Source organism: Myotis daubentonii, chromosome 14, assembly GCF_963259705.1.
Source record: "Myotis daubentonii chromosome 14, mMyoDau2.1, whole genome shotgun sequence".
NCBI lineage: Eukaryota > Metazoa > Chordata > Mammalia > Chiroptera > Vespertilionidae > Myotis > Myotis daubentonii.
In genome coordinates, this window is record NC_081853.1 from 22,922,599 (window position 1) to 22,940,980 (window position 18,382).

Sequence of the window (18,382 nt, forward strand, 5' to 3'; positions counted from 1 at the left end):
ATGTTTGGCTCTGTTGACTAATTAATGAGTTTGCCGACCACTGCTTTAGGATATCAATTGAGTGCTTTGCTCAGAAACCCTGTTGCTGTGGAGATTTAAAATTCAGACTTTAGTGGTAGCATTTCTTAACTATTAGAAGATTTGGACAGAGGTAGTAATGATTAATTCCATGAATCCACATAGTCTTTTTCCTCCTGAAGAGGAAGTTATATAATCTCACATAACCTTTTAGAAATTAACTGTTAACACACACCCCTCCTTCTAATAAAAAATTAGTATTAAACACAATGACAGTAGACCAAATTCCGAATCAGTAGGATTTTATAGAGGATTGTGAAACTGAGAGAGGTTGTATTCTAGTGTACTAGAGGTTTTCTGGGTGGTTTTTCTTACAAGGAAAGTACAGTGTTCTCTCCTCAGGTGCTAAAGGTTCTAAGATAGCATATTTTGGAGGCTGACATGGTATATTATCTGGGTTTCTGGAACCATTCTTTCTAGAGTTAGTTAGTTGACCTAGTGATGGAAAATCTTGGTGTTAGGAGGTAATGATAACCAAATAGTAGATGGGGCTTATTTTTGGCACATTTCAGCATTTTAGATATTCTGCAATGATGGGCATTAGTGGTATTATGGTGTGTTGACATAGATTAGAGGATAAATAAGAATTGAGTGACCAGAAGGTTTTATGAGGAACATATCTATTTAATAGTGAAAGTGAGTGAAGAACTGGTTGGTTGATGTCTTTGATGCCATTCTCCTTGACTGAACCAGTACCTTAAATACTTGACTTTCCATCTACTTTCTACTTTCTTTCAACTTTTTTCCTCCTTCCACCTTCCATCAATATTAACTTAGAAACAAATAACACCAGAAGCCAGTTATATAAGCCAGCTGGTCTCATCTCTGTAGCGTACATGGGGCTCAGGTAAATCCCAAATTAATACTGCCAATCCCTTAATGTAGTGCAAGGCGATTCAGCAAACCTGATGAAAGGCTAAGCAGGCAAAGTAGTCACATTTGGCCAATTACCTAATTCTAATTTTTTCATTATTCTCCTCCAGAAAGATTTGAAAGTAATTTGGGAAAGGTGGGGGTTGTTTAGTGATCTGGCCTGTATACACTATTGCTACATGGGACTCACAGATGTTAATGGCATTCTCTCTTCTGCTTTCATCCCTTTTGTCTCTGCTGTTCACCTGTGCCCCTCTTCCCTCCTTTCTTTTCTGCCCTTTGACTGTTTTCCTTCTCCCCTACCCCATGTCTCCATTGATTTTTATTCTTTCAGCTTTGTCACCGAAAAGACCTGGACTTGGCAAAAGTAGGCTACCTTGACTCCAACACTAACAGCTGTGCTGACAGACCGTCCCTCATCAACTCAGCTCATTCTGACCTGGCTCCTCACCCCTCCATTGGGCCCACCTCTGAGACTGGCTTTCCCAGCAGGAATGGGGATGGACATCAGACCCTCGTGAGGAACTCGGACCAGGCATTTCGGACAGAGTTTAACTTAATGTATGCCTATTCCCCGTTGAACGCTATGCCTCGAGCAGATGGATTATATCGAGGGTCTCCCCTAGTAGGAGATAGGAAGCCTTTACATTTGGACGGGGGATATTGTTCCCCTGCAGAAGGGTTTCCCAGCAGATATGAACATGGTTTTATGAAAGAAGTCTCTCGTGGATCCATGTCACCTGGTGGTGAAAGGGCTTGTGAAGGAGTCCCATCTGCCCCCCAGAACCCACCACAGAGGAAAAAGGTAAGTTTCACACCATAGAGAGCACTAACAATAGATATTTATGAAGTTACCACTATGTGTTCAGCACTGCTCTCAGTGTGAGGAAAACAAAGATAAGTAAGACACGGTCTCTGCCATGCCCAATAAAATACAGGCTGTTTTAATACAATTTGATAAATTTTGTAAATAATCAGCAAATTTAAATGCCTATTGTGTATGTGCCATACACATAGTAGGCAGTTCAAAGAATAGAGCAGTGGAAAAGAATATTAGTAATTAGTTGTATTATTTAGCACTTCGCATGTTCTAGTCACTGTTAAGCTTTCTTAAGCACTTAATCCTCAAAATAATCCTGTAAGATAGGTAATTTCCCACTTTGCAGATGAGGAAACTAAGGCAAGTTGAGTGACTTGCACATGGTCACACAGCTAGTAAATGGAAGAGCCAGGATACTACCCAGGTCTGTTTGATTCTCAATTGCATGCTCTTATTGCCACCATGCTATATTGCCTCCTAGGTTCTGCCCTAATGGGGGCTCATAGCAAGTGATAATTATATTAATAAGTAATTAATTATAATGGTGATGAATGCTTCAAAATAGTTGTTCAGTGGTGAACACATCTTAACAGGGGAACCTGGCTAGTCAGATCTGTGGAGGGTGCTTTAAGAATAAGCCAGAAGCTCTTGGCCAATTTGAAGGCTGGTGGAGTGAGAGATAACAGGTCACTGATTTAGTTGATCTTAGACAATAAGTAGGAATCAATCATCCAACAAATGAGGGTGAGAATGTAACAAAAGAGGGAGCAGAACAATTAATTATGTGACAAGTAATTATGGATGGGGTGTGATTGTAAACAGTTGAGTGTTGCCATGGTGTCAGAGAAGGGTGGGCAGAGTAAGGAGGAAAATCAAGAGAGATGGGCAGCCCTAACCGGTTTGGCTCAGTGGATAGAGTGTCGGCCTACCAACTCAAGGATCCCAGGTTCGATTCCAGTCAAGAGCATGTACCTTGGTTGCAGGCACATACCCAGTAGGGAATGTGCAGGAGGCAGCTGATCAATGTTTCTCTCTCATCGATGTTTCTAACTCTCTATCCCTCTCCCTTCCTCTCTGTAAGAAATCAATAAAATATATTTTTAGAGAGAGAGAGATATGGATGGACAGAGCCAGGCTATAAAGCAGTGATGGCGAACCTATGACACGCGTGTCAGAGGTGACATGCGAACTCATTTTTTTTGGTTGATTTTTCTCTGTTAAATGGCATTTAAATTTGTAAAATAAATATCAAAAATATAAGTCTTTGTTTTACTATGGTTGCAAATATCAAAAAATTTCTATATGTGACACAGCACCAGAGTTAAGTTAGGATTTTTCAAAATGCTGACATGCCGAGCTCAAAAGGTTCGCCATCACTGCTATAGGGAGTTGTCTAATGGTTTGGGACTTGACTTTTAAGCAATGCCTGTTCTAAAAATTACAGAGCCAAAAGTCTGCTTTTTATATCAGTGATTTTTCAACTAAGGGCATTTAGATATGCATGGGAGTATTTGGGGGTTGGCACAGCAACTTTTATTTATTGGGAAGGGCTAGAGAAGCTAGATGCTCTGTATGTGTGACAGTCTCACATAATTGCAAAATATCTTTAGTACTATTGGTAAAATGTAGCTTAGTGGCTTTTTACATTTACATTAAAATAAAATACATTACCAAAAATTATTAACTCCTTTCCAAGATTGTGTATGAAAAATGCATATGTAAAATTTATCTTAGTTTGAGTTTTGTTATATTACATTTGGACAAAAAATGAGAACCCTAAGACGATAGAAGGAGAAAACACTGGCAGATAATTTGGAATAAAACAGCAATGGATTTTGAAGACTGTTGCATGAACAGCATTGTCTATCAGGAACAAAAATGGAAATAGACTTTGGATTTCTGGTTTCATTATGTGCAAAAATGATTGAAATCGTGATTTATTTCAGAATTATTGCTGAGCACCTGCTATTGGCCAAGTTCTATGCTGGATGTTAAAGATAAAAAAAACAAATAGCCCTAACCAGTTTGGCTGAGTGGATAGAGCGTCGGCCTGTGGACTCAAGGGTCCCGGGTTCGATTCCGGTCAAGGGCATGTACCTTGGTTGCGGGCACATCCCCAGTGGGGAGTGTGCAGGAGGCAGCTGATCGATGTTTCTAACTCTATCCCTCTCCCCTTCCTCTCCGTAAAAAATCAATAAAATATATTTTTAAAAAAAAAAACAAATAAACTTGGTCTTTGCCCTGGTAGACCATACAGTTTAGTGGGGAAACAAGCAACACATTGTAACAGACTACCAGCATTGTAAGCACAATGCACTGTAGCAGCACAGAGAAGGTATGCCAGGCAGGGCAAGGAGCGGATTATGTTGTGGTGGTCGGAAAGAATGAGGCAGATGAGCGATGAGATGGGGAGAAATTTCCAAGTCTGTATAGGTTTAATAGAGCTGACTTGCTACTATAAGAAGTGAAATCATTTTTTTTCTCCTTTTATACTAATTTCTCTATGTGTATGACAAACATTAATGAATCTCTTGAGTGTATCTTGGAAAATTAAGCACATTTAAGAACCCTGAAGAATAGGGTTTTTCTTTTGTTTGGGGAGTATTTTTTTTTTCCTCTTTTTAAAAATATTTTTCTGACATTTTAAAAATTTATTTTTTCATGTATTTTTATGGATTTTACAGAGGAAGAGAGAGAGAAACATCAATAATGAGAATCATTGATTGGCTGCCTCCTGCACTCCCCACACTGGGGATTGAGCCCCCAACCCAGGCATGTGCCCTGCCCAGGAATCAAACCATGACCTCCTGGTTCATAGGTCAACACTCAACCACTGAGCCACGCTGGCCAGGCTTCTCTATTTTTTTAAACAGCTATCTCTAAGGATTTCTAAGGCATTAGAAAAAGTTATCAGAATCACCTGGAAGACTTTTTCAAACTACATAAGCTCCCAACTCTCTTCCCTCCCTTTTCTGGAGCTACTGTTGTTGCAGGTAACTATGATAGCACTATAATCTCACAAGTTCTTCTGAAGGCAGAAAAAAATGTTGAGCTCTACTAGTGAATACCAGTCCTCAAAAATATTATTGCCTGGTGTCTTCTTTTCTCCTTACCAATATCTAACTGATGTAAATATGTAGCTGTGCTCAGATCTGCATCATACCTGAAGAAAGTTGCCAATGTTGGTGCCTGCTTTGTTCACATGGCTTGCTGATGGTTTATAGGGGTCTATATTTCCCCATTGCTACTGATCCACTAACAATGTCTAGAGTCCTGTTTGTTATTTCCTTCCTAGGTATCCCTGCTGGAGTACCGCAAACGGAAACAGGAAGCCAAGGAGAATTCTGGTGGGGGCAGTGACTCTGCACAGAGCAAAAGCAAGTCTGCAGGAGCTGGGCAAGGCAGCAGTAACTCACTTTCTGACACTGGTGCCCACGGTGTGCAGGGATCCTCAGCCCGAACCCCATCTTCCCCTCACAAAAAGTTCTCCCCATCTCATTCCTCCCTGTCCCATTTGGAGGCGGTAAGCCCATCTGATTCCAGAGGCACTTCATCTCACTGCAGACCACAAGAGAATATCAGCAGTAGGTGGTAAGTTGATATTTGATGCTTTAATAATTAAATGAATTGTTCCCAGTTTTATCTAAATGTATGGGAACACTTATCTGAGAAAGCAAGACAACAGTGCCCTCTATCCTGTTCAGCTGATTAAATAATATCAGCCAGAACCACCACCACCACCACCCCCCAGCTTTATAAAAGCAAACAATTGCCACTGATCCTGTGGTACACCACTTTGAACTGCATACAGTATAGTATTTGCTGGGCCCTAACACTGCCTCTTATGTTATTTCATTTCATATGAAAGGTAAATCAGGAGTTCAGCTCAGTTTCACTTTAAATTGACAACAGAAGTCTCAATTCCACACAGCTAGAAGAGAGATAAGACATATTCTGAAAGAACTTGTCTGGCTTAGGGGATACCACAAATAACTAATACTGATGGCAAGTACTTGAGTATCCCAAATGAGTGAAATAGAAGATGAGGCAGTTCAGTGATCTTGAACTGAAGAAATGAATTCTGGGCAAGAAGAGTGGGGCTCAAATAAATAATGTTTATTAATATTAAATACTACATGTTTATTTAATAAACATGTATTAAATACTACATGTGCCAGGCACATGACTTCACAGGAGAGAAAACTTAGCATTTCAAAATGGGGGTTGAGCACACTCTCCCTGTTGGGAGCATGCCCATGACTTGCCCTTCCCCCAGGTTTGTCACCTCTGCCTTTCTCCTAAGCTCCAAGGGCCCTTCTTTTGCCTCTGTAACTTGTGCCCTGAGCCCATTTCTTCTGTGGCTCGCTTTTACTACCTCTGTAACTTTCTTTTTTCTTTTTTTTTAATTAAATCTTTATTGTTCAGATTATTACATTTGTTCCTCTTTTTTCCCCCCATAACTCCCCTCCTCCCAGTTCCCGCCCCACCCTCCGCCCTCACTCCCCACCCACTGTCCCCTCATCCATAGGTGCACGATTTTTGTCCAGTCTCTTCCCGCATCTCCCACACCCCTTTCCCCCCCAAGAATAGTCAGTCCATTCCCTTTCTATGTCCCTGATTCTATTATGATCACCAGATTATTTATTCACTTGATTCTTAGATTCACTTGTTGATAGATGCATGTTTATTGTTCATAATTTGTATCTTTACCTTTTTCTTCTTCTTCCTCTTCTTAAAGGATACCTTTCAGCATTTCATATAATACTGGTTTGGTGGTGATGAACTCCTTTAGCTTTTCCTTATCTGTGAAGCTCTTTATCTGACCTTCAGTTCTGAATGATAGCTTGGCTGGATAAAGTAATCTTGGTTGTAGACTACCTCTGTAACTTTCTAAATAAACTTTCTCTTATAATTTGGGGGAGGGGGGGTTCGTTAAAAGAAGTAGACATCTTAAATTTACTTTTTCCTTGATTGCTTTTTTTTTTTTAACATCAAGATGGAATGTAATTTTTTAAAAATTCTTTATTGTGCTTTTTCTTTAAAAGTCTTTTTTCTTTTGTGCCTGACATGGTTTGAGTAGAGAAAACAAATTGTTTTAAATTGGTGAAGAAAATGATGTCTAAGAAGATGTTTTTTAAGTGAATATGTTGTACAACCTTTGTCAGAGATTCAGATGTTCCAGACTCTTGACTCTGAAGTCCTGCGGCATAAACTTGCACCCTGTTGCCTTCACAGGATGGTTCCCACATCAGTAGAACGACTCCGAGAAGGAGGGAGCATCCCCAAGGTCCTCCGAAGCAGTGTGAGAGTGGCCCAAAAAGGAGAGCCTTCTCCCACATGGGAGAGTAACATCACAGAGAAAGACTCAGGTAAGCCTATGGCTTTGTGCTGCCAACCAGTTGAGGGACGCGTGACCAGGCTCCATACATTTCATAACAAATGCTAGGCTGAGGTGAGTCAGCTTCTTATGTGGTTGGGCTTTATTGTATGCACGGTTCCAGCTTGGTTTACTTCTACTCTTTGGGGCTATAGCATTCTTAAGATCTACCATTGCTTTTCTCTCTGTCTGCTTTTTTCCCCCCAAGGGATACCTTTTGGTAACTCATCTGTCCAAAGGCCTGGAAATCTACCCTGTTGGAGGATGAAGAGAAAGGAGACAGGAGTCAGATCAGGCATTTAAGACATAGCCCATAATTAACCACTCCGTTTGCCCTTGTCGCATGCTGCACTCACCTTATTTGACAGAAAGAGAGCAGCATGGATTAGTGATGGCATTGGTGATTGCAATAAACAATGGCTATTTCTCACTTTCTAAGAAGCCAAGTTGATTTTTGTATTACATTCCAGACCCTGCAGATGGAGAAGGCCCAGAGACACTGAGCTCGGCACTCTCAAAAGGAGCGGCCGTTTACAGCCCTTCCAGATACAGCTACCAGGTGAGGCAAAAAATTGCTCATCTCTGGGCATAGGAATATGTTCTGGATGCCAGTGTTTTGAGATGCCATCTTTGTGTATAGTTTCAGCAGCCTTAGAAATAAGCCATCATCTGCTCACCTTCGGGTAATCAAATCATTCCAGAAAAATAAAGTGATCAGAGATAGCCATTTTACTGTCTTTGGTATTCTAAAAAGAACAGTAGTTAAGATGAAGAAAAAGTAGGGTGTTCTAAATATTCACAAACCTAAATGGCTTAAATAGGGACTTTTTCACCTCTTTATCCTTTTCTTCCCAACTCTTTCTAGCTCCTGCAGTGTGATAGTCCACGGACAGAATCACAAAGCCTACTTCAACAAAGTTCCTCCCCCTTTCGAGGACATCCCACCCAATCTCCAGGATACAGTTATCGAACTACTGCACTGAGACCTGGAAACCCCCCCTCTCACGGTTCTTCAGAATCCTCCCTCTCCTCTACGTCCTATTCCAGCCCCGCCCACCCTGTGTCCACAGACTCATTGGCCTCATTTACGGGGACCCCAGGGTATTACAGCAGCCAGCCACATTCTGGAAACAGCACGGGCAGCAGTCTTCCAAGGAGGAGCTGCCCTTCAAGTGCTGCTAGCCCTACCCCGCAGGGGCCCTCAGACTCACCGACCTCAGACTCGGTTTCCCAGTCCAGCACAGGAACTCTGAGTTCCACCTCCTTTCCTCAGAACTCTAGGTCGTCATTGCCATCAGACTTACGGACTATCAGTCTGCCCAGTGCTGGGCAGTCCACTGCCTACCAGGCCTCCAGGGTATCTGCGGTTTCCAATTCACAGCACTACCCGCACCGCGGGAGTGGGGGTGTGCACCAGTACCGACTCCAGCCATTGCAAGGGTCGGGAGTCAAGACTCAGACAGGACTTTCCTAGGGCTTCTGGATTTGGGCAAACCGAACTGAATGAGCCCATAGCTGCTTCCTTCCAGCTGCCTCTGGAACCTAGGCCAAGCAGATTGCTGGGGAAGGGGGTACAAGGTGCCAGAGGATTGGGTCTGGTCGACAAGAAACAAGACTTGTGGTCACAACAGGCTCAGGCCTTGGAGAAAGATGTAAATCTTGTCTGAAGCAGAGACTATAAAGAAGTTTCTCCCTGCTGTTAAGGGTACATTGTTGACAAGCAAATGGTGTTTCGGTTAGTAACGGTTCTAAGTGCAATGAGTTGTGTTGAAGCCTCCGTCTCCCATCCTTGCCTGTAGCCTGTAGTCACTTGTGCAGTGAGGACATCTTTTTAAATCCAAAAAAAGTTTTCTTTTCAAAGAAAAAAAAATGTGAAAAGAGCCAATCTCCAAACCCCAAGCCATCTTAATAGTGTTAGGGTTTTATGCACTTAAAAAAAAGGTAGGTATGTAAATGTTCACCGGAAGACAACCATTCCAAAAGCAGATATCCAGCCAAGATGTGTCCACCAAGTATGTTCCTACCTTTGTCTTTAAATCACCGAGAAATAGGCAGGGATAGTGAAGCTTGGAATGTGCTCTAAGGGATACCTGGCTCTCTGAAGAAAAGCTTGTGGTCAATCCTTGATTATTCAGGAGCAGATTAACCTAGTAGATTGTCTGATCCCCCAGCTGTTACCATCCCACTCCCCTTCCCCAAGCTATTTCACAGCTCAGTAACCCATGAAGTAATAGGTAAAGGAAAGAGGAATGATAAGTGAGGTGGGCCAATTGCTACTTATCAGCTGTTGGCAATAAATTTACTTAGGATGTATCCCAGATGGTTTGGGAATTCTTTGAATTTTATTTTTTCTACTCCCAATTAATCAGGAGTTGACGATCCCATGAGTAGGACCGCCTCCGTGATTGGGGAGCATGCACTCGTGACTGCAGGGTAAGAGTGGAAAGATGTGTGGAGTGGTGCCGACAGGACTGTGATTGTGTGTGGGCATGTTCCACATTTCTTTGGGGGGGATGCTTATTTGAGAGTGGCCTGGGTGAGACAGTTAGAAAGCCACCCACGCACCTAACACTGTTCTGGATGAGAGACAAGAGCAGACTGGCTTCTCCCCATCAGTGCATTGTGCCTGCTGTACACCCCTGGAGGAGCCCTGGAGCCAGCCCAGGTGGGGTACACAATCTTTTTAAATTCCATACAGTTGCCAGCTTATTTCTTTCACTTGTTTACTGTAATATCCGGCGTGTTTTTATTTATCTAATTTTGTATTCAGTTATAACCATGGTAGGGGTAGCAGATCTATGACAGGTGTAATCCCTGGTGCTGCAGTGGACCTTACTTCTTTTCTTTCGGACAAGATAATACTGTGAGTCTCCCTCCTTCCTTCCCTCCAGTTTGTTGTTGTTTTGTTGTTTGCCCAGCCTCTTCTGTCCCCTTCCTTCTACCCTTCCTACAACTATCATATGCACAGTCTTCTCTCTTTGTGTGTGACTGTTACAAAATTTCATTTTTTCACAATTGAAATCAGGTGTTTGCTCAAATGAGGGGAGATTTTTCTTTTTAATGCTGACAACTCAGCAGAATACTTTTCTTTTTATTGTTTCCCCCACAAACCCATCAGTCTGGGAGAGCCTTGGGAGTGGAAATCATGTGGCCTGGGATGCTGGTTTCTTTGTATATTATATAAAACGTATGTAAATGTCTCTCCATTTGGGCTGGGGTTTGCATTCTCTCCTTGGCTGTTAACCAAGGGGAGAGGCCAGCAGGCAGGCGGCCCTCACCCTGCCTGGCACGTGCAGAGACCCCAGCCACTCTGTGTGGGCAGGGTGCTGTCAAGACCAGACCTCTGGGGGGGATGGGGGCGGGGGGTGGGGGGAACTCTTGGAAGGGAAGAAGTATCACTTCTTTCTCAAGTGGAGTGTTTACACCTTGATGTAACATTTGAACTTTCACAAGAGATGTAATAATTTTGATAATAAAATTCTTAACCATAATAATCATAAAGTTGAGAACTTCTTTGTCCAGTTCTGTGACCTTGCCTTGCCATATTTTCCTAACTGTTTCCTTACCTGAAGAGGGCAAGGTGTACCCACGTTCAGAAGGATGTGCTCTTGGTGGAGTTGTGCCCATAGTGAGGCCAGGAATATGGATTGGTCTTTCTGCCTTTTATTATGATTACGGGCAGGTCAGCCTGCAGCAGTGGAACTGAGCATTGCAAACTGACTTGAACCAGACTAGAGTTCCTGACCTTGGCCTTAACCTTATTCATTCAGCAACGATTTATTGGCCTCATTCTTTTCTATTAAATAATTTCAGGCATTGTTTTTGGTGGTGGGTTTATGTGATTTAAATGGGGCATTGAGGAAGGCAGATTAAAAATCTCTGCTTTCAAGATGCTTACACTGTAGAGCAGGGTGAGAACTAAACCAGTCCATAATTTTCAAGTTTCACAGCTGTTACATAACTAGGGAGGTTGAGGGTTCACTCTAAATTGGTAGATCAGAGAAGTTTCTAAGAAGGTGCCATTTAAGCTGAGACCTCAGTGGTAAGGAAGCAGTCGGGGGATAAGAATAAAGATCTTTCCTGGGGCGTTAAACAGCAGGTACAAAGCTTCTGAGCAAGAATGCTGTGGTTAGGATATAGTGAATGACCAGGGCAGGGAAGGGGGGTGGTAGATACCCAGGAAGATAGGCGTTGGGTCGTATGGTACAGTGGGTCAGCAAACTGGCCTTTCTCTGAAGGGCCACATAATATAGTTAGGCTTTACAAGCCATGTGGTTGCTGTCACAACTGTTCAGCTCTGCCATTGCAGCACAAAAACAGCCATAGGCAGTACATGGCTGTGCTCCAGTAAGACCATATTTACAGAAATATGTGGCTAGTCCAGGGGTGGGCAAACTTTTTGACTCAAGGGCCACAATGGGTTCTTAAACTGGACCGGAGGGCCGGAACAAAAGCATGGATGGAGTGTTTGTGTGAACTAATATAAATTCAAAGTAAACATCATTACATAAAAGGGTACAATCTTTTTTTTTTTTTTTTTTAGTTTTATTCATTTCAAACGGGCCAGACCCGGCCTGCGGGCCGTAGTTTGCCCACAGCTGGGCTAGTCAGATTTGCTGAGACCTGAGGTACAGCTTGTGGGTTTAAAGAATCTGATTCTAAGTACAGTGGGGAAGTCATTGCAGAATATTAAGCAGAGAGATGACATAGTCTAATTTATGTTTTATTGGTTGGTTTTTTTAAATTACTCTGATTGTTTCGATCCAATTGGGAGAGAGATGAATAGATGCCGGGAAACCAGTTTGGAAGCTATAGCAATTATTTAGGCAAGCAACAATACAGTGATGGCTTCTATTAACATAGTAATAACAGCCGTAACCAGTTTGACTCCGTGGATAGAGCGTCGGACTGAAGGGTCCCAGGTTCGATTCCAGGCAAGGGCATGTACCTTGATTGCGGTCACATCCCCAATAGGGGGTGTGCAGGAGGCAGCTGATCGATGTTTCTCTCTCATCCCCTTTCTAACTCTCTATCCCTCTTCCTTCCTCTCTGTAAAAAAATCAATAAAATATATATTTTTAAAGAAAGATAGATAGTAATAACAGGGATAAGGAGAAGTACTTGAAATCAGGGCATGTTTTGCAAGTAAACAGCAGTGCTTGCTGATGGATTGCTGTAACAGTATTTTACTGTTTGACAAATATTTACTGAAACCTATGATACACTACCACTTTGCTAAGCATATAAGGGATTCAAAAATAGAGAAAATGCTATTCATTTCTTTAAAGAACTTAGGAGGTAACCAATTGGAGACAGAATAAAAATTACCTTTTTTTTTTAAATATATTTTATTGATTTTCCACAGAGAGGAAGGGAGAGAGATAGAGTTAGAAACATCGATGAGAGAGAAACATCGATCAGCCGCCTCCCGCACATCTCCCACTGGGGATGTGCCCGCAACCCAGGCACACGCCCCTGACCGGAATCGAACCCGGGACCCCTCAGTCCGCAGGCCGACGCTCCATCCACTGAGCCAAACCGGCTTCGGCCAGAATAAAAATTACCTTTTTTGAAGGCCTTTCCAAAATGCCTGTAGGAATACTTAGTAATCTTATAACAGCCACAACTGAATTCTGCCCGGGGTGAAAAAAATAGGTTCATGGTCTTCTTTAAGAAGTATTTCCATATATAGTGCCTTTTAAAAATATATATATATTTTTTTTAATTGATTTCACATAGGAAGAGAGAGGGAGAGATAGAAACATCAATTATGAGAGAGAATCATTGGCTGCTTCCTGCACGCCCCCTACTGGGGATCGAGCCCACAACCTGGGCATGTGCCCTTGACCAGAATCGAACCCGGGACCCTTCGGTTCCCAGGCCGACACTCTATCCACTGAGCCAAACTGGCTAGGGCTGTAGTTCTTTTTAAAAATATATTTTTATTGATTTCAGAGAGGAAGGGAGAGGGAAAGAGAGATAGAGATAGAAACATCATTGATCTGCCTCCCACATGCCCCCTACTGGGGATGGAGGCTTCAACCCAGGCATGTACCCTGACATGGAATCCAACCATGACCTCCTGATTCATAGGTCAACGCTCAACTACTGAGCCACTGTAGCTGGGCCATATATAGTGTCTTATTTGGTCTCATAATTCTGAGAAGGAAGCAAGTCAGATGCTAGAATTTAAAGGTGGGAAATTGAGGCCTAGTTCAATATTCCAGCTATACCACAGGGCTTAAGCTCATCTGATTATTGCCAGAATTGAAAGGTTCTGTTCCATAATTATTTACTAAATCCCTACTGTGTGCCAGGCATGCCTATTAGGAATTAGTATGTTTGCTATTGTTATCAAGTACCTACTCTATTACTAAGTACTGTGGTTTTGATATGGTATAAATGTAAGAAGCTGAACAGTATTAAACTAGTGCAATGGTGCATCTTATTTATGGCTTTCCAGTTTGTCAGACTCTTCCATTTATGCCATCGGCTAGCTCATTCAAACTTAATGTATAAGGGTAGGTATTATCTCTGTTTTATAAGTTGTTAATGAATTTTAGAAAATACAACTTGTCCAAGATGTGTCTCTTCTAAATGGCAGGTCCAAACTGACAGTTTTGGAAATTTTGCAGTTTATCCAGGAAAAAATAGAGAAATGCCAGAAATGCTATGAATCTGTGCCTAGAAGTCACTTAACTAGCTGAAAAAATATGCCGTACCCTTTTATACCTTGTAAACAGCAGTCAGGCCTTTTTGGCCCTGGGGCATCAGTGTGAGGGTCACCCTGAAGGAAAAAAGTGCACCATTGTCCAAATGAAGTGGTCCATTTGCTTTGAAACTACATATATTACTAGTATAAGCTCATCAACCAGAGCTGGGACAGCCTCTTTAATCTTCTGTGAAGCTCAGGGAGATAAGAAGGGTTTTGCCAAAGTTCTTAATATATATATATACCCTGTGCTCAAGGTTGATAAAGACAACACCTTAGAGAAAAGCATAGTCATTGAAGAAGATGGTGTTCCCCTTTAACTTTTACCTGTTTCTATTTTCAGAACTTAACCTGGAAGTGATTCTGAGATAATATTGTTTTGAGTATTTCTCAAATCCTTAATAAAAGTGCACAGAGCGGCCATGGTAGCAAAACAAAACCTTGGGCAACATTACAGGAAAACTAAATATCCCCCATGAGCCCCAAAATAAGGTATGTAGAAATAAACCACCAATCACCACAAGACTTTCATGGTATCACCTGTTTCAGAAGAAGCAATGGAGCATCTGATGCATCTCAACTCCAGAACAACACGTTCTCATTTGGAAGTTCAGTGAGCCAGTTTAAGAACTACAGCCAAAATTGGGAGAGGTTTGCAGTGGGCCCCAAGGAAGCTTGGTTAAGCCAAGCGGCTGGATCAGTCTGAGCTCAAAAAACTTCTAACCAGCAAAGCCCCCATGGACAGAGCTCCACATTGAAAGATACTCTTAACAGAGTCTAAATTTATCAGGACAGTCAAAATAAAGATAGGGTTGGGGGATCACATTCACTGAATAGAGTGAAACTAGGATTTTTCCATTAGATCCAGGGTGTATTTTCTTCCTGGGAATAAGTTATTTAATAAATTTATTAACTCCTAAAAGAAACAGTTATAAAGTCCTATTCTGTGCTGAGTTCAAACAGCTGTTTTTTTTACATTTCATATTTTAATATTTTACACACAAAAAGTACTGTAGAAACTTGAAACTAGAAAAATTCATAAATCATGTCTCCTTAAAAATGAAGAAAAACTAACATAAACATGCTTAACAGAAAGGATCAAAGTCAAATGCCAAAGAAAGCAGAATACTATCCCCACAGACAATAAAGACATGTAGATAAACAAAGTGGCACATCTCCAAAACTAGGAAGGAGTCCCAACCTGATAAAGAGTCACTACAAAAAAACGTATAGCTAATATCCTACTTAATCAAGAGAGACTAGAAGCTTTGACACTAAGACCAGGAATGAGACAAGGATGTTCACTCTCTTAACAACATTTGTACTGGAAGTCCTTGCTAATGCAACAGAACAAGAAAGGGAAATGACTACACAGATTGGGAAGGAAGAAATGAAACTGGTTTTGTTCACACGTGACCTAATTGTCTTGTAGGAAATCCAAAAGAATTAAAAGACAAACAAACAAACAAAAAAAAAAAACCTTGTACAACAATGTCAACCACTTTTCTATATACCAACAAATGGAATTTGAGAATTACAACATTTACATTAGCACCCAAAAGAAGTAAACAAATCTAACAAAATATGTACAAGAACTCTATGGGGGAAAACTACAAAACTGATGAAAGAAGAACTAAATAAACGGATATTCCATGGTCATGGATAGGAAGACTCATTGTTAGGATATCAGTCCAATGCAGTATTAAAAGAGAAGAGCAAAGTCAGGACTACCACTGTCTGACTTCAATAATTAATATAAAGCTACAGTAATCAAGACATGTAGTATTGAAATAAGAACAGAAAGAGATCGATGGAACAGGATACAATGCCCAGAAATTGACTCATACAAACATAGCTGATATTTCACAAGCAGAGGCAATACAGACATCCTTCACAAAATTTAACTCAAAATGGATCATAGACCTAAATGTAAAAAAACGAAACTATCAAACACCCAGAAAACAAGAAAATATAAAAAAAAACCTTGAGTTTGACAATGACTTTTTGGTTGCAACACTAAAGCCATCATCCATGAAAGATAATTGATAAGCTAGACTTGGTTAAAATTCTGCAAAAGACATTATCAAAATGAGAAGATAAACCATAGACTAGAAGAAAATATTTGCAAAGATATATCTGATAAAGAACTCTTAAAACCCAACAATAAAACAATCTAAAGCAATCTACAGATTCAATGCAATCCTATCAAGATTTGTCATTTTCTTTACAGAAATAGAACAAGAGCTATATTATAGAGCTATAGTAATCAAAACAGTATGGCATTGGCTTAAAAACAGACACATAGATCAGTACAACAGAATAGAGAGCCCAGAAATAAACCCATGCATACGTGGTCAATTAATTGGGGGAGGGAGGGAGTGCTTCACGAATTTATGTGTCATCCTTGTGCAGGGACCATGCTAATCTCTGTATCGTTCTAATCTTCTTATATAATAAAAGGCTAATATGCCAATCGACTGAATGGTGGAATGACCAGTCACTATGACACGCACTGGCCACCAGGGGACAGATGTTCAATGCAGGAGCTGCCCCCTGGTGGTCATTGTGCTCCCACAGGGGGAGCACTGCTCAGCCAGAAGCCCTGAGCCGGCTCACGGCTGACAAGCGCAGTGGCAGTGGTGGGAGCCTCTCCCACCTCCATGGCAGCACTAAGGATGTCCAACTAATGGCTTAGGCCCGCTCCCCAGTTGGAGTGGGCCTAAGCCATCAGTCGCACATCCCCCAAGGGCTCTCGGACTACCAGAGGGTGCAGGCTGGGCTGAGGGCCCATCACCTCTCCCTCCCCCACAAGTTCACAAATTTCGTGCCCTGGGCCTCTAGTTTTAGTATATGTGCTGCCAAAGCAAGCACTTCGGTCAATTAATTTTTGACAAATGTGCTAAGAGTATACAATGGTGGCTGGAAAAACTGGACTGCCACATGCAGAATAAGGCTGGGCCACTTATCTAACACCATATACAAAAATTAACTCAAAATGGATTAAGGACTGAAACCATAAAACTCCTAGAAGAAAACCTAGGTGGTAAGCTCTGTGACACCAGTCTTGGTGCTGATTTTGTGAATTTTTCATCAAAGGCAAAGGAAACAAAAGCAAAAATAAACAAGTGAGACTACATCAAACTAAAAAGCTGCACAGCAAATGAAACTCAACAAAATGAAAAGGCAACCTATGGAATGGGAGAAAATGCTTGCAAATCATATATCTGATGATAAAGGGTTAATATCCAAAATATATAAAAACTCATACTATTCAGCAAAAAATTTTTCAATTTAAAGTTGATAGAGGATATGAACAGACGTTTTTCTGAAGAAGACAGAGACAGTCAACAGATACATTAAAAAGTCTCAACTTGCCCTAGCTGGTTTGGTTCAGTGGGTAGAGCATGGGCCTGCGGAATGAAGGGTCCCAGATTCAATTCCAGTCAAGGGCACATACCTGGGTTGCGGCTCAATCCCCAGTAGGGGGCGTGCAGGAGGCAGATGATCAACTGATGTTTCTATCTCTCTCTCCCTTCCTCTCTGAAATCAATAAAAATAAAAATATTTTTTTAAAAAAATGACATTTTAGTTAATGATGGTCCACATATACAATGGTGGTTTCATAAGATTCTAATGAAGCTGAAAATTTTGTATTGCCTAGTGACATGGTGGCTGTCCTAACACTGTGAAGTAATGCAATACTCATGCATCTGTGCTGGTGCAGGTGTTAACAATCCCACTGCACTGTTTTTTTTGGTTTTTTTTTCCACTGCACTGTTAATAGTGTAAAAGTATAGCACACACTATCCTATGTACTGTACATACTTGTTAATAATAATAAATGACTGTGGTACTGGCTTATGTATTTACTGTATGTTTATTGTTATTTTAGAGAGTACTCTTTCTACTTATAAAAATGAAGCTTATGAAGTTTGCCACAAAACATCATGCTGTGCTATACCACCAGCAGTCTCATACATCTTCTGTTCATTGCATCTTTTTACTGGGTTTTCTGTTGTGCTTGGTTTAATCTTGTGTCGTTTGTGCAGTGACATGCTGTATCGGCTTATAGCCTAGGAGCAATAGGCTACACCAGATAGCCAGCGTGTGCTGTAGGCTGTACCATCTAGGCTTGTGGAAGTGCACTCTGCGATGTTCGCACAATGACAAAACTGCTTAACTGCTGTCAGGAAGTGGTGCATGACTGTAGGTGACATTCTAGAAAATGCAAAACTATTGGGGCAGTAAAAAATTGGTTGCCAGGAGATGGAGAAAGGAAATGAATGGGCAGAGCACAGATTTTTCAGATAGTGAAACTGTTTTTGAATGATGCTGTAATGATACATGTCATTATACATTTGTCCAAATTGTGGATTTGGGGTGAAAATATGTGTCAATGTAGGTTCATCAACTGTAGCAAATGTACCACTTCCATGGGGGAATTTTTTTTAATCCTCACCCAAGGACATTTTTCCACTGATTTTTAGATTAGAGTGTGGAAGGGAGATGGAGAGACAGAGAG

The 18,382-nt window shown here is 41.3% G+C and overlaps 1 protein-coding gene and 1 pseudogene across 18 annotated transcripts in view; one reads left to right on the plus strand and one right to left on the minus strand.

Annotated features, from left to right (window-relative positions):
* The window catches only part of SETD5 (SET domain containing 5), an 82,772-nt gene extending 72,553 nt beyond the window's left edge, over nucleotides 1-10,219 (plus strand). For all 18 annotated transcript variants that reach the window (XM_059663428.1, XM_059663427.1, XM_059663434.1 and 15 more), the window contains 5 exons: nucleotides 1,286-1,756; nucleotides 5,067-5,362; nucleotides 7,007-7,140; nucleotides 7,619-7,707; nucleotides 8,014-10,219. In XM_059663428.1, the coding sequence (XP_059519411.1) occupies nucleotides 1,286-1,756; nucleotides 5,067-5,362; nucleotides 7,007-7,140; nucleotides 7,619-7,707; nucleotides 8,014-8,622 (1,599 nt within the window). In that variant the 3' untranslated portion in view covers nucleotides 8,623-10,219. The remainder of the gene's footprint in view (nucleotides 1-1,285; nucleotides 1,757-5,066; nucleotides 5,363-7,006; nucleotides 7,141-7,618; nucleotides 7,708-8,013) is intronic.
* A 6,008-nt stretch (nucleotides 10,220-16,227) lies between these two features.
* LOC132215983 (U6 spliceosomal RNA) lies at nucleotides 16,228-16,327 on the minus strand (annotated as a pseudogene).
* Between the last annotated feature and the right edge of the window lie 2,055 nt (nucleotides 16,328-18,382).